Here is a 14,779-nt window from a genome sequence, read left to right on the forward strand (position 1 = left end):
GGTTGCCCAATCCCATTTGTTTAAGGATGCTGCCCAAATAATGCTCAAGTAATGAAAGGGATTGAGTGGAGCTAAGGGGATTGGAGGGAACTTCCTCTAGTAATATTTTTAAAGTGAATCTAACGTCAAAATATTGCATTCCATTTAGCTTTCAAGATTGTGTCTGTCTGTAAGCTTAGCTAAGACATTATGGGGAATGCACCGAGGGGGCATGTAGACAGACGAGACAGACGTTTTTTTTTTCCTGTTTTGGGGCACCACTGTCAGTGGACTCTAGGCCTGTGGCTGTACAGTGGGTGGGTTTCATTACAACATGCCACATAACCATTGAAGACTGCTGCCTGAAATTCCTCAGTCAAATGCACAGATGATTGATTCTGTTCAAACAAACAACAAAAAAGGAATATTTGGGATGACTCTAAAATGATTCATAAATTCATAGCCATATGAACCTTCTCTAAAAGACCCAGGACAACGCTCCACACATCCCAGACTCTTCTCCCTCCTGGGCCGCTGGCTCCGATAGGCTCTATGCACAGCAGCCATATTGGGAATGAATTGGGCCCCTGCCTTACTTCCTTCACAGGTGTTACCAATAATACTAATTAAGGCTCTGTTCCATTTAGTGTGGCATAGTGGTTGTCTTATTTTCAAGGACCCCCATAACTCTGAGAGTGTACAAATGGAACCAAATGGACACGTTACACACCCACCATAAGGGGCCATTTGGGAACCAAAATGGAGTGTTTCTAGTGAGCCAACATGCACGATATCAGCACCCTGACCAGAATGGAACAGAGCCTTCATTAGTATCATTGGTAACACCTGTGAAGTAAGTAAGAAGAGGCCCAATTTCTTTCCAATATGGCTGCTGTGCATAGAGCCCATTGTGGAACAAACTACCCATTGCAGTCAGAACTGCAGACTCACTCCCAATTTTCCCCTGTAATCTTAAGACTCACCTCTTCAGACTCCACCTCAACCCCCTAGCACTCCACTCTCCCTGTACCACTTCCTGCCACCTTCTGTCTCGATTGATGCCAGCGATTGACCAAGATATGGCTACCATGCAGACATGTCTTGGTCACTCGTTCTCATGTTTTTGTTACTTGGGTTTGTTTGCTTGACCACAATGTAAAGAATGTAATTTAGATAGCATGTTATTTAAACAGAGGCTAGGTTCATTGTTTGCGTGGTATCCTATAGTTTCAATGTATTGATTGTTATTCCGATTGTTGAGACTGATGCCAGTTTCTTTGTTTACCTGGGATCCTACTTTCTTGAGGCACTAGTACTACACTGTCTCTCTGCATTATATGTATGTGATTACCTTTCCTATTGTAAGTAATCTACCAAATGCCTAAATTGTAGTCACCAATAATGTGGATTATTTTCATGACAGCAATAGTTATCGAAAGGATCTACTTATTTCTCAAATAGTTGGTTTCTCATTGGAGTAAGACGGATGAGTTGGTGGAAACATTATTTTGTATAAAATATAGTGTAAATTGAGGCCTCTGCATAATTTAACCTGCATCACTGGTATAAGAGAAAGAGACTCACTTATCAAGTGTCATGCCTGAAGAGGCTTTATTAAGCGGTAATGTTACACTGAGACAACACAATACCTCGACTCTGTCATGAGGTACAATACAAGCCCTGCAGTGCCCTCCGCTGGACCACAGTGAAACATAGCGGCAGCCACTGAGAGTCCATGTAAAGATTTTTGTAAACACATTAAAAGCTCTCATAAATCCACTTGGCACATTTACACCAGCAACAGGTGGAACGCAACGCAAGTAGGTATTGCTGCCATTTTGGGATGGGTGGGGGTTCATGAACCACAAAGGTTGAGATCCACTAACCCACTGGTTCTCAACGTCAGGTCCAGGCATCACCAGCGGACCACCCTTACCGGTCTATAACTCTGAGTGTACAAATGGAACAAGTGATGCACAATATTAATCGGTAGCATCGATATCAGACGATATTTCATTAAAAATGCAATATCGGTATCGAACCAATGTCAAAATAATTCAATATCTTTTCACCGATATTGACCGATATTGACCGATATTTCACCGATATTGACGGAATAATAATGTGACCGTTAATGGCTTTGGAAATGAAAAATAAAAAAATTCAACAATGAGCTCAATATAAATATAATATATAATAATGTAATATATCAGTATCGGACGATTTGACCCTGCATATTATCGGATATCGGCCAAAATGTTTATATTGTGCATCTCTACATTTTAAGGAGCCCCAGTTTGATATGTATTAGTCCACGGACCCCCATATGATACCACGTTTTATCTCTGAGAGACTACAATCTACACATCTACATCGTAGATTCTACACTGTAAAATCCTCAGTGTTCATTTAACTCAGAGAGTGTACAAATGGAACCAAATGGACCTGTGGTTCTATTTTTACCCTCTCAGAGTTACAGACCTGTAAGGGTCCATTTGGACACCTGGTGGTCCTCGGACCCGCTGTTGAGAACCACTGCACTAATCCACGGTTCCTCACGAGTCCAGCGAGGGGACAAGGTGTTGGAGAACCCCTCCCACCAGATACAGACTGCCAGTCACTAGGACAGAGATGTGCGGCGCATCCCTCAGAACTTTAGCCCAGTCTGTGGACTGTACCGGCAACCTGGAGAACTCTGGGATCCCAGGAGCCAGGACTGGGTCTCTTCCCTGGCTGATCCACTGGAGGGCGCTGGGGATGCATGGAAAGACCAGGGTGCGAGTCCTGGAGTTGGCCACTGGATGGCGCTGATGATGATGATGATAGTGGTTCGGTTGGTCTATTAGCAGCTCGGGACTCTGACCTTCTGGCCCACTCAGACTCTGCCAGCTGTTCTGGTTGTCCAGGCAACGGGCTAACACTTGCTCCACGGGCATGCTTGAGTCGGACTGAACTGTGGGAGAGCTCACTAATGAGGAAAGGCATGATAAACACGTGAGACATTGCTCTCACTGTCGTAGAACAACAGTTAAAAATGACACTTATATTGCCATTCCATTTGCATGAGTTGATTCAAGTTAATCCTGGTTTTAATTGTTATAATTGTAATTCAGTGTGCCACTTCAAAGGACAAAGAATGAAAGTGTCTTGGTGTTTATTTATTGGGTCCAATTATCATTCCAATGTCTTTAACCATTTGAACCCTAGCGTCCCCTATTCTGGCGGGAATATTCGCCAGAAATAGCTGATCTACAAGCTCACAACAAAGAAGAAAAAAAGAAGAAAAATGTGTTCTACTATAATAGCAAATCTACAAGCTCATAAGACATCGTAATGCAATGCATTGTGAGCTGGTAGAATATTTTCACTATTCATCATATGACGATATATGACCTTACCTGTGTTGTTTGTATGCGTTTCAGTTACATTGGGGCAGAAAACTGCATAGTCAAACTGGAAAGGCTGCAACATACAGAAAAACAGCCAGGTTTTGCATTGTGATGATATTTTGTAAAACAAATGATACAAACATACAAAACCTTTTATACATTTCTCCTTCATCAGAAGGTAGAGAAGATTGAATGTGTGTGTGTGTGTGTGTGTGTGTGTGTGTGTGTGTGTGTGTGTGTGTGTGTGTGTGTGTGTGTGTGTGTGTGTGTGTGTGTGTGTGTGCGTGTGTGCGTGTGTGCGTGAATTAATTGATTGATCGATGTATGCTGAACTTGAACTCTCACCACTAGAAGTTTGAGCAAGGCAGCGGAATCCCTGTCTCCTGTTGTGTTGAACAGCAAAACTCTAATTCCACGACTCCTGTTTGAGGAGTGAGGGAGAGAGAGAAAGACATGGCGAATGAGTGAGCAATAAAAATGTACACTGGATTATGTTCCACAATGGATGTGCAGTTTGTTAAATGTTTTGGTGCATTTAAGTTATTTCATTTTCACCCATATCATACTGGTAATTGAATATCAGGAAGTAAGCAAGTCATAGACACAGTTATGTATGAGTCGACTCGTTACAAAACTCATTTAATGTTACAGCTTCATTATTGTGTCTGTGTGCCCGCTAATGAATTACGGATTATCTGATGATACCCGGACTCTAATTTGCCCAAGCTCAACAGCAAAACAGAAAGCTCTCCCCCTCCCCAACAAGCTCTGGCGTCGATTCAACATGCTTGGTTGGGTAATCGGGCCATGCTAAAGGCTGATTACGCACCCGGCAACTGTGCGGAAAACAAATATATTTTACAATAAGAATTACACACTTCCTCCTCTTAACCCATTAAGACCTGGAACTGTGTCATTTTTAGATTTGAGCTAAAAAGCATTATTTTACACTTTTGGCTATTCAAAAAATAGCAGATATACAAGCTCATAGCGCGGCACCGAGTGCCGCGCTACAAGCTTGTAGATCTCCTATTTTTGAAAAATCGTGAAAATGAGTGCAAATCTTTGAATATATATTATTTTAAAGCGAAAATTTTAAACTCAAATCTTTGCTTCTGGGGGTCCCTGGAACAATATATTTTGAGATGGGGGTCCGCGGCCAAATACATATCATTTTGGGGTCCTTGACATGAAAAGGTTTGAGAACCACTGACTGTAACATACGTTTTTTTACATACGTTTTTTTTTTTAAAGTTAGGATTTAGATGACATTTGTAGAATCGGCTTCAGGTCTTAATGGGTCACCAGCAATCTTCTCTAAAGGGTGTGTGTGTCTTACCTAGACACGTCTCCCCGCTGCGTCTCCTGTGTGAACCACCGGGCACAGGCTTGGATGCTGTCTGTGGTGTGAGCCCCGTCTATGTAGTAGGACACAGGACCGTGACTCACTGTCTGACTCCGGCCAAGCCATTCTGTCTCCTGCAGGCCTGGAGGGGGTTAGGAAGGAGAGAGGAGGTCATGAATAGACGGGAATGACATGTAATGATATGAAGGGGAGAGAGGAGTAATACAGGAGCCAACATGCCAGGTTAGCGGGAATGTAGCCAGGTTAAAGGAGAATTTTGGACTAAGTTTTTCTTACCTTTTCTATGACGTTATGATATCTTAGGATGAATGGTACAGTAGAAATTTTTCATAACTCCATCCCGGGTCCGCCACAGCTTAAAATGTGCGCGGATAGGCCTTGCGTTAAATCACATATTTTAATAGCTTTTTTTTTGTGAAATCTGATGTTCATAGTTACAGAACACTATGCAACCAAAAAAAAAAAAAAACCTAAGTCTCGCTAGACGAGATTGAAATCTCGAGATTTCAATCTCGTCTAACGAGACTTCTGTTCATCCTAAGATATCATAACATCATAGAAAAGGTAAGAAAAACGTAGTCCAAAATTCTCCTTTAAGGTGGGCAGAGGAGAGAAAGGATGAAATTAGAAAAGGAAGTAAGTAGGAAAGGGAAGAGTAAGGAGGATAAGAAAAAGGTGAGGACAGGGGGGGCAGAGAAGGGAGAGTGGAAAGACCCTTTAATCAGGTACTTTTATCTACAGTAGTTTTACCAGCTGTGTTCCCCCCCGCCTTAGGACACAGTTATTTATGGGTGCTATTTTCCATGGCAAACGGTAAACTCTGAATGGAGACATATGCCAGGTTATAAAGCTCATATTCACCTTTCTGCATCGTCATGCTGGGCTGGAACGCAGTTGCCTGGGAGCCCGGTCTCTGCCCCGCTGTTGGAGTTGAGTGGAATCCGTCTGCAAGGAACCAAATGGGTGAGCCCCAGGATCTGAATTATTCATATTTACAATGCATTTTCTAATAACGCTTAACACACAAACGTATCAAAAATTCATCGACTATGAGGAGAAGACTATGAGCAACCTAAAAGGGCAATCAAGGAGCGCACAGGGAATATCTAGTTACCATCAAGTTGTTTTCAACAATATCATTTAAACATAATGCTTTAACTATTAAACTAAATAAAAGGTGTCCCTGAAAGTCATGCACTGTATAATACAGCAGGATGTCCAGCAGCCGCGATAACACTCGAATTGTTTAAGACCTCTATACCATGTAAGTCAGCTAATTATATCTTTTGTGTTGATATAGTTGCTGTATTGGCACTTTTCCAAGGAGTGATTCAAGGTCACACTCCACCTGTTCGCTCCGCCTTCTGGCGCTGTAACCAGCTGTGACTGAGCTGCAGGGCTAGTGAAGCGTTCCCATGTTGGTGCTGTCCAGCTAAGCCCAGACAGAGAGGCGGGCCTTTAGATTCATATTCCTCCAGCTCTGGACACACCCGCAGAGGACACTACAAAGACATACAAAGTAAACAACACGTTTGTTTACGAATTAAGACATTAGTTTTAGCAGCTCATCAACTGGAACTGCGGGATCTTACATCTGCTGAAATTAGGTGTGAGAATGTGTTGTCTAGCGTTTATGATTATCTTACACATAATTGTCAAGTGGTTTTGCTTGTCTTGAGATAGGCTGTGTACACATTGTACACAGTTGTGATTTGCTGTATAGTTAATTGTTTATTGGCTGTCCTGGTCGTGTGTGTTGAAGTAAGCCTCAGTTTTCTGTATTTTTATTGGCCAAAGGTTATGAATCATATGGATATGATTGTCATATCCATAGCTCATGATGCAAATGAGAACTCTTTTTAATTAATGAACTGTTGCTATTTCAGTTCATATTATACAGTACACACAGGCTTGCTGGAGTGCAATGGCCTTGCTGAAATGAAGAGTGAAGAAGACATCTCACCCCGATCTCTTCAGCCCTGTCCTGCAGAACATTCAGAGGGCTTGATGGCTGCCTGACAGTGAAGGCTGGGACACCAGGCTAGAGACACAGACGGAGACGGGTATCAGACAGATGTATGAACATTGCTGAAAAAACGCTCAGTGAAACAAATATTCTATATTTTTATCACATACTTTGAATATGCCAGCCTTCTGCCAAGCAATCTTCTCCACGGTTTCTCCAAGCAAACTGGCGTGGTCGATACCTAGAGACGAGATGCCACACACCCAGGGCTTCCTGTGAACCACAAATAGTGTTGACCAACCTTCAGAAAAGCCACGGATCCCAACCTCCAAATACATTTTCAATGCCTGCAAGTCCTACCTGACAATGTTTGTGCAGTCATACTGCCCTCCAATCCCCACTTCAATGACCGCTAAATCCACCTGTCACACAGAGACATGTCAGTGAGGGTGGTTTGGCCCTCGGGCGGAGGGCTCTGTCACAGCTATGTGTGGTATGCTGTGTAGGGGCAGTGGATTTCAAACATTTTCATTTGAAGGACCCCCAAATATTATGTATTTGGCCGCAAAGCCCCATTTGAAAGGATTTTGTGCCACAGACCCCGGAGAAGAGAAGATTTGTCAATATATTCATCATTGTGAGCTTGTTGGTCGACTATTTTCAAATAGCCAAAGACATAAAATAGGGCTTAAGTTTAAACTGTCCCTCATTTTGCTGGGGAACCCCCTTAAAGGACCCCTAGTTGCGCAATTTGAGAACCTGTGTGTGTGTGTGTGTGTGTGTGTGTGTGTGTGTGTGTGTGTGTGTGTGTGTGTGTGTGTGTGTGTGTGTGTGTGTGTGTGTGTGTGTGTGTGTCCAACTGAAACCTCACCCTTTCCAGGAGAAAAACGTGGAAGGCCATCAATGTGAGGAACTGGAAATAGAAGGGCATACTTCCTCCATGGTCATCCTATAGAATGATAGAAACATTGGTTAACCACCTTCAACATCCCTTTGACAGCTCTTTTTGGAATTGTGGAACCAGGAATGGCCCTCAGTAAATATGTAAACCAGGCTATCTCACTATCTACCTTGTTAGCCAGGAAGTTAATTCTACAGGCCTGGAAATCAGAGAAACCCCCGACAATCAATATGTGGCTAAGGGAGCTGGGAGGAGTGTTGCACCTGGAGAGGATAAGGTTCACTCTTTCTGATAGGGAGCCCCTATTTCAGAAAATCTGGGCACCTATTATTGGGTTGCTAGATGAGATGACTTGAGTGAATATAGTGTCGTGTTGCCCCCGGAGTGGTACCTGTTGTATGCCTTTATATTTTACTAGATCTTGATGCTGTTCGTTTTGCCCTTTGGATGTGTACTGTCATCAGCCTCATGTTGTTTGTATGTCATTCAGTTTAGTTAAGTTGTGTATGTTGTTGTTGTGTTTTGTATGTCTCTGTTTTGTTTCATGTTGTTTTTTTGTATTTTCTTTATCTGTGCAAATCCTGCTGTCGATTTTTTTTGAAAAATTCCTATGTGAAAAAAAAAAAAAACTGCAATAAACAGATGTTAAAAAAAAAAAAAACACCTTCAACATGCAGTCCCCTTTTTGGGGGCATTATGAGCAAAATGTTTTCAAAGATTTTACATAATTCTTCCCAAACAGTGAACATAGATTATGTAAAAGCTCACAGCGCATCATGATCGAGTTTGAAATAGGGCTTAAGTGGTTAAAGTAGCATTTTCTTCCATGTTACTCTAAGTCGGAAAAAACTAATCTAATTGAAAAGCATAAATGTTTTTCCATATGGAATCTGCAAAATGTTATGCCCTAGCCTGGAAACCAGACAAATCTACCAGAGCTAAAAAAAAATAAAGAAACCAAAACCAAATAGCTCTGTGCAGGCTAGTTATGCTCAATATCGCAAACACACACTAAATGCAGATGGAACCTTGTAAATGAGATTAGATGTTGGGGGGCTAGGAAAGATAAGTATTGCATAACACAACAGATAACATCTTGATAACATAAAATCAACAGTAGACTAGAAAATGTGCTCCTCGGAGCACAGGTCTCCGCCAGTACTGTTCCTGATTAATCCTGTCTTACCTATTTATATTACATATTGTCACGTGTCACTTGACCAATGTTAGCTTGATCCCGTTAGCTTGACCAATGTTACCTCACTTCCAAAAACATGAACGTTTTTTGGAAGTGACACACCTATTTATAGGATTTTATTTCGTCATGCGTCTCGCTAGCCAATCAAAAGTATTGGTGACAACATATTGTCACGTGTCACGTGAAGCTTGACCAATGTTAGCTTGGCTAGGGGGGGACACACACAGCGTGACGGGAACGAAAACATACTCTCCACAATGCCTTCGGCCTGGCAGAGACAATAACAGCTATTGAAGTGAGTGGATCAAATCTACGAGCGTAACTCTAAAGTGAACTCTGGCTATGATGTTGTACAGTATAACTTGCCATTTTGTATGGCTTGCACTGTCCTATTGACTCATACAGTATGTGATGTAATGTCTTGCATCCTGTCTGCCTGTACATTCTTCTGTGCAATTGTTGTGTGTAAAGGTTTTCAACATGTCCCTAGATCACAGCACTGGGTCAATAAAGTCAATCCTGATTTTGATAACTGGTGTCTATAAAACCTACCTTTGTCACAGCTAACTGCTCATAGACGTCCCAGAAGTATTTGGTGAAAAGGTCCTTGCTGATCGGCTGTCCATTTATGCGTATTCTCTCTCTGACATGAACCAGGTGTGGAGAGCTGTTGGGTAACCAGATCTGGGTTAAAATGTGTTTACATGTGTTTCTTAGTGTTAATACACCTTGGGGTTCCAGATGGGTGCGGTTGGCATATACTGTAGTGTAGTGCAATCCAATCCATATTAAGTTTAAACAATGTCAGGGAGATTATTAGTTAATTTAGCACACTTTCCAGAATTGCCTGGATGCTGGAAACTCAATCCATCTGGTATTCCAAACAAATGCTTAAGAGTAAATGTATATGAGTATATGAACATGAAATGTCAGCACATACTCTCTCTGTCTACTCAAGAGTACACTTGTCAAAGAATAGAACAGTGGGCCTAGACCACTTTCAGTGACAAGCTGTAGAGATAACATAAACCTGTGAAACATTCAAACCATTTCATTTAAAAAATGAGCATGTTGAATAATTTGATGCAGGTGAATACAACAATAACCTGATGCATGAGGTGGTTTCACGCACTAGACTAGATGTGTCACAACATGTCAGCCGAGCGTGCCAGTTTACCATCCTCTAAGTAGAGGATCAGGTCTAATGCAGGACGTGGTACAAAGTGGTCAGACGGGCAATCAGGCATTTTATAAAGCGGTTTTGTTTCACTGAGGGATAAAGGTAATGGAAATCTGTGAAAATGGTGCAAGGTTTATGCACCATCACAATGCAAACTCAACACACTGCTTTCTCCATTCAAGAATTCTTGGCTGAGAAACTAATTTCTGTAATAATACACCCTCTATATTCACATGACCTAGGCCAATGCAATTTGTTCTGTTCCCAAAAATCTACATTAAGCTGATAAGAAGGGTCACGTGCCATCCATCCATATTATGAACATGAACTCAATCACCTTACAATGGAAGCTTCCGAAAATGTCAAGAACATTGGGAAAACTGCATGCCATCAGAGGGTGATTATTTGATATCTGAGGATATCTGTTGTATGTAGAACATTCTCTGAAGTAAAGGCCAAGTCGTAGAACTGCTCGATCAATCCTGGAATATTGTTATTAATATACATATATTGCATTTAAATACCCGATCTGCAAGCTCACAAACACCTCACATTGCAACACGTTGTTGTAAACTGTTGGCGCCAGAATAGGGACCCTAGGGTTCATGTGGTTTAAACCAGGGGTCTTCAACGTTTTTCAGGCCAAGGACCCCTTAGTTGACAGAGAGATGAAGCAGGGACCGCCCACTACATATTGTATAAAATTGTGTTGCAGATTAAACTTTTTCATAGAGGAAAAAAATACATCCTATCACACAAACATTTGGCGGCCCCCCTGTAGTCACTCTGAGGACCCCCTAGGGATTTCGGACCCCCTGTTGAAGACCCCTGGTTTAAGCAAATGCCTGCACAAAGGGGACATCAGATTGGTGTAATATTACTAGCCTCTCAAAGCAACACAGATAAACTCTTGCCATGGGATTATCTTTAGACTAGTCCACGTGGCTCCACAAACAACATCACAGGTTAACCATTTACATGATCAGACAGCCACGGCCCAGTGAGGCAAAGTTCAACATCAGGCTAACAGGTTGAAGCCTTTTGCTTTCAAATGTCACAACCCCTGTGTTTATGAATCTGCATTATGATATGACAGTTTATGGATGTATAATTAGTAAGAAGAAACACGCACATCCGATACCAAACCGAAACAAACTAGAACGAAAGAAAACTGCTTGCCATTGGGCTCCAGTTTAAAAAATATTGAATGAGTGAGTGCCCCGGTGACGTTTCGAGCTATATGCCCTTCAGACACATGGATGTTACATGCTTGTATAATATGTCTTGGAAGAACTATCATATTGAAACAGTGAATTAACACATTTCCATTGGGAATATACTGTATATACTGTAATACCTGTAAAATCCAGTTCGAAGCCCATGATTCCTGAGGATTCTCTCTGTGAACGCACAGGTTGATCCCTGGAAGATAAATAAAGCATGCTTTATTTTATACTTAAATGAGATTGATATATGGTATATATGTAAACATTTATTTAAACCTTTGGCCATACCAAAATAAACCAACTATTATGCAATTTTACCAGTAATTAAGATCATTTAAAAAGGAGAGAACATTTCAACAATGCTGGGCTGTATGACAGACACACTTTTCTAAATGTAGGCCTACTGGCCGATGTGATAATAATCAGTTGGAGTCACTCATACCTTTCCTTTGGTTCCTGTCACATGGATTATGTTCAGCTTGTCCAGCTCTTGCACCTAAAGTGAAGAAGATAAAAAAAAAAAAAAAGTTTGTTTTGACTGAAACACTTAGCAATGGTTAAAATATATATCAACAAATATATCAAATAAAAATGAAAATACAACATAATTACACACTGCAGGGGTCTTCAACAGGGGGTCCGGGACCCCAAGGGGGTCCTCAGAGTTACTTCAGGGGGTGCGCTAAATCTATGTGTGATGACAATAGCCGAAAATAGCAGATCTACAAGCTCACAACGCCTATAGCAGATCTACAAGCTCACAACACCTTGTGCTGCAAGGCGCTGTGAGCTTGGAGATCGCCTATTTTCAGAGAGTTGGTGTGGAGGGAAAAAACAAAGGGAAAGTACAGAGCCAACGGTCAAGTTGACAAAATATTGAGGGTTTAAAAAGGTTAACTGTCTTAAAAATACACGTTAACGTGAATCCAACACTAATAGAAAACATAATGTCTGTCAAACAAGTCTATTAAGCTATGAAATCTATGGAAAAGTTTAATCTGCCACACAAGTTTATACGATATGTAGTGGGGGTCCCTGCTTCATCTCTCTCTCAGCTAGGGGTCCATGGCATGAAAACGTTGAAGACCCCTGGCTGAATTACTGACATCTTATTACTGGAACAGGAGTAAAAGTTAAATTCAGGTCAAGGGGGCGGGGAAACGTAGTAAGGGACAGAGATCATGTAACCAACTTCACGTGCTGTCACTCAACGCGTGGTGCATGTTTCACATAATTCTGTACATACTCACAGCGAGCCCGGTTCGAGAGAGAAATGTGTACATATCCAGGAGCTGGCATTCTGGATTGTCTTGTTTTCTACGCAAACGTTCCAAAACATTACTCTGCAAGGAGTTAAGGACACGAACAGCTCCCTGCAGACAGAAACAGAAATACACACAACACGAAGCCTACATATCAACCCAAATAACACAAGCATGTGAAATTGTTTCCCTCACATCTTGACCACAAATGTAACACTGTAAGATATATCCTATTATAGCCTTGGATCAAGAATATCATAGATGTATTTTATCGATTTTTATGACATTTGCAAGCCTATGATCGTCTTGGTCTTTACCCCCCAAATGTCACTGGACATCCACCCTTAAAGTCCGTATTTCTCCGAACATGTGCAAATGGAAAGTATAAGGTGCTTACCCGGTAGCCCCGGATGTTATCTCAGCATTCGGAATCTTTCTGCACTGTATTAGTCCGTATTTCTCAATAGATCTGGGTTTTAAACCCGTCTGTGCCTGAACGCCATTTCCCCCCCTCGTATATTTACTGTTTACACTGAGTGTCATACCAGCTGTCACCTGATGCGCCCCGCCACTACCACCCATTGAGGGAATTTCCGACAGAATCCAACACACGCGGGATTAAAACACATATCTATTGAAAAATACGGGCTAATACAGTGCACACGGGTTCCCAATGTCGAGTTAATATTCGTGGCTACAGGGTCAGCACTTAATATATCTTTTTATTTTCATGTACGGAGAAGTACGGGCTTTCTGCGCGGATGTCTGATGTCTTATAGGGAGGCAGAGACCAAGACTATCATAGATACGAAAGTAAAATTCGACTCGATAAAATACTATGATGGTCTTGATCCAAGGCTAGGACGTTGAACGTGCCATAGTAGCCGGTGAGAAGAAAGTAGAATACGCACGTGAAAACCTTTGATCTTCGAGATGACAGGTAAACCTAGTGCGGGAGGCATGTCTGATCACAGCCGCTTGTAGCTCTCTGTTACATAGTAGCAGCAGCGCGTTACATTTGAATTTCATGCACGGACTGGCTGACCACAGTGAAAAGAAAATAAATACTCAGAAGTATCACTGGTTGTAGAACCGTTACTAAACGAGCACGAGCGGAGCGATCGATTAACAAACAACTCGTGGGATCAGCTCGGACGGTCTCACGACATCCGCGCACACAGCGGACAACTCAGCAGTTGACTAGAGACTAGGATCAAGTTGCTTTGCAAGTTGCTGATCCGGTCTGGGTCTATACCGGATACGGAAACGTTTCTTCCATGTATGTGCGCGAGCAAATAACCGGATACAGTAGGCGGGCTTTAGACCGGATCACACCGGTTGATTCGCAATAGAAACCAGGCTTCGCACGGGTGAAGCGAGGTTAGCAGTTGACGTAACGTTGTAGTGAGATTGCATGAATGGAGTGCACTGTGTGTGTGGTGCCACAGAGAGCGCTGGTACCGGCCTGGAGGAGGCAATTAATAATGCTACAATTTGTATTTCCATTTTTAATATTCCAACATGTAAACGCGATTTTTTACTTAGTGTGTCGCTTGCGAAAAAGAAAAGCTGTTCTTTTTGGCAAGAGACAATACTCGTACTACGGAGCCCCTAAAGGGACATAGCATAGTCCAAACAAACACTGTTTATGTATTTAAAAAAATATATATAAACACAGAAAAAATACAAAATATCAGGATAAAATGCAGTTAAACTAGAAAAATAAAATAAAAACATACATGAAACATACAATATAGCAAATATACGAAATAATTAAAATAAAGATAATAACATTAAAATAAATAAAATAAGCTCCAGGTTGTTGTAGCCAACAGAGTTTAGGCAATAGCATATAACAAAATCTTCTGGTTTTGATAGCTTTGGGTTTTACCCTGGTAAGCAACAAAAGTAACGAATGATGTAGCGCAATAGTCAGAGCATGACAGCGTTTTAAAATAAAGCTACAGGCTCCTCTCAAATCAAAACAGTCAACTACTTGCCTCATAATCCATTTGTGTGCTGTAAATTATGTTCAAGGTAGGCTGGCTGTCTGACAAAAAGTTTGGACTTTATTCTTACCTCTCAGAGATGGCCCCTCTCTGTGTAATGATTGGTTTATCTTTATTGACTCAAGAAAATTATAGATTTTCAAGAAAACAAAGTCTGCACATTTAAAACCATTTCATAAGTTCTGTGCATTAACAATAGCTGGAATGCAATTTTAATTATGAAGGTTTAGTAGCCCTACATTTTATGTGATTTAGCTCATTTAAAAACCTGGTTTAAGAGCTGGATTTCATTTCACCTTATCA

At 41.5% G+C, this 14,779-nt stretch overlaps 1 protein-coding gene across 2 annotated transcripts; it reads right to left on the bottom strand.

The window, feature by feature from the left end:
* Positions 1-1,563: 1,563 nt before the first annotated feature.
* On the bottom strand, positions 1,564-13,633 carry LOC311043808 (folylpolyglutamate synthase, mitochondrial-like). 2 transcript variants are annotated; one of them, XM_084055175.1, is made up of 15 exons: positions 13,379-13,633; positions 12,456-12,578; positions 11,648-11,701; positions 11,337-11,401; positions 9,352-9,466; positions 7,572-7,649; positions 7,061-7,122; positions 6,871-6,973; positions 6,698-6,775; positions 6,083-6,236; positions 5,596-5,679; positions 4,708-4,855; positions 3,714-3,789; positions 3,378-3,441; positions 1,564-2,932 (listed from the first exon to the last, which is right to left on the bottom strand). In XM_084055175.1, the coding sequence occupies exons 1-15, from the start codon at positions 13,427-13,429 to the stop codon at positions 2,535-2,537; spliced, it is 1,653 nt and encodes a 550-aa protein (XP_083911301.1). In that variant the 5' UTR covers positions 13,430-13,633; the 3' UTR covers positions 1,564-2,534. The 2 variants fall into 2 exon arrangements, with proteins under 2 accessions (XP_083911301.1, XP_083911300.1); XM_084055174.1 differs by having other exon boundaries at positions 1,564-2,947.
* Between the last annotated feature and the right edge of the window lie 1,146 nt (positions 13,634-14,779).

Source organism: Gymnoscopelus microlampas (genome assembly GCF_963454915.1).
Source record: "Gymnoscopelus microlampas genome assembly, chromosome: 4".
Taxonomy (NCBI): domain Eukaryota; kingdom Metazoa; phylum Chordata; class Actinopteri; order Myctophiformes; family Myctophidae; genus Gymnoscopelus; species Gymnoscopelus microlampas.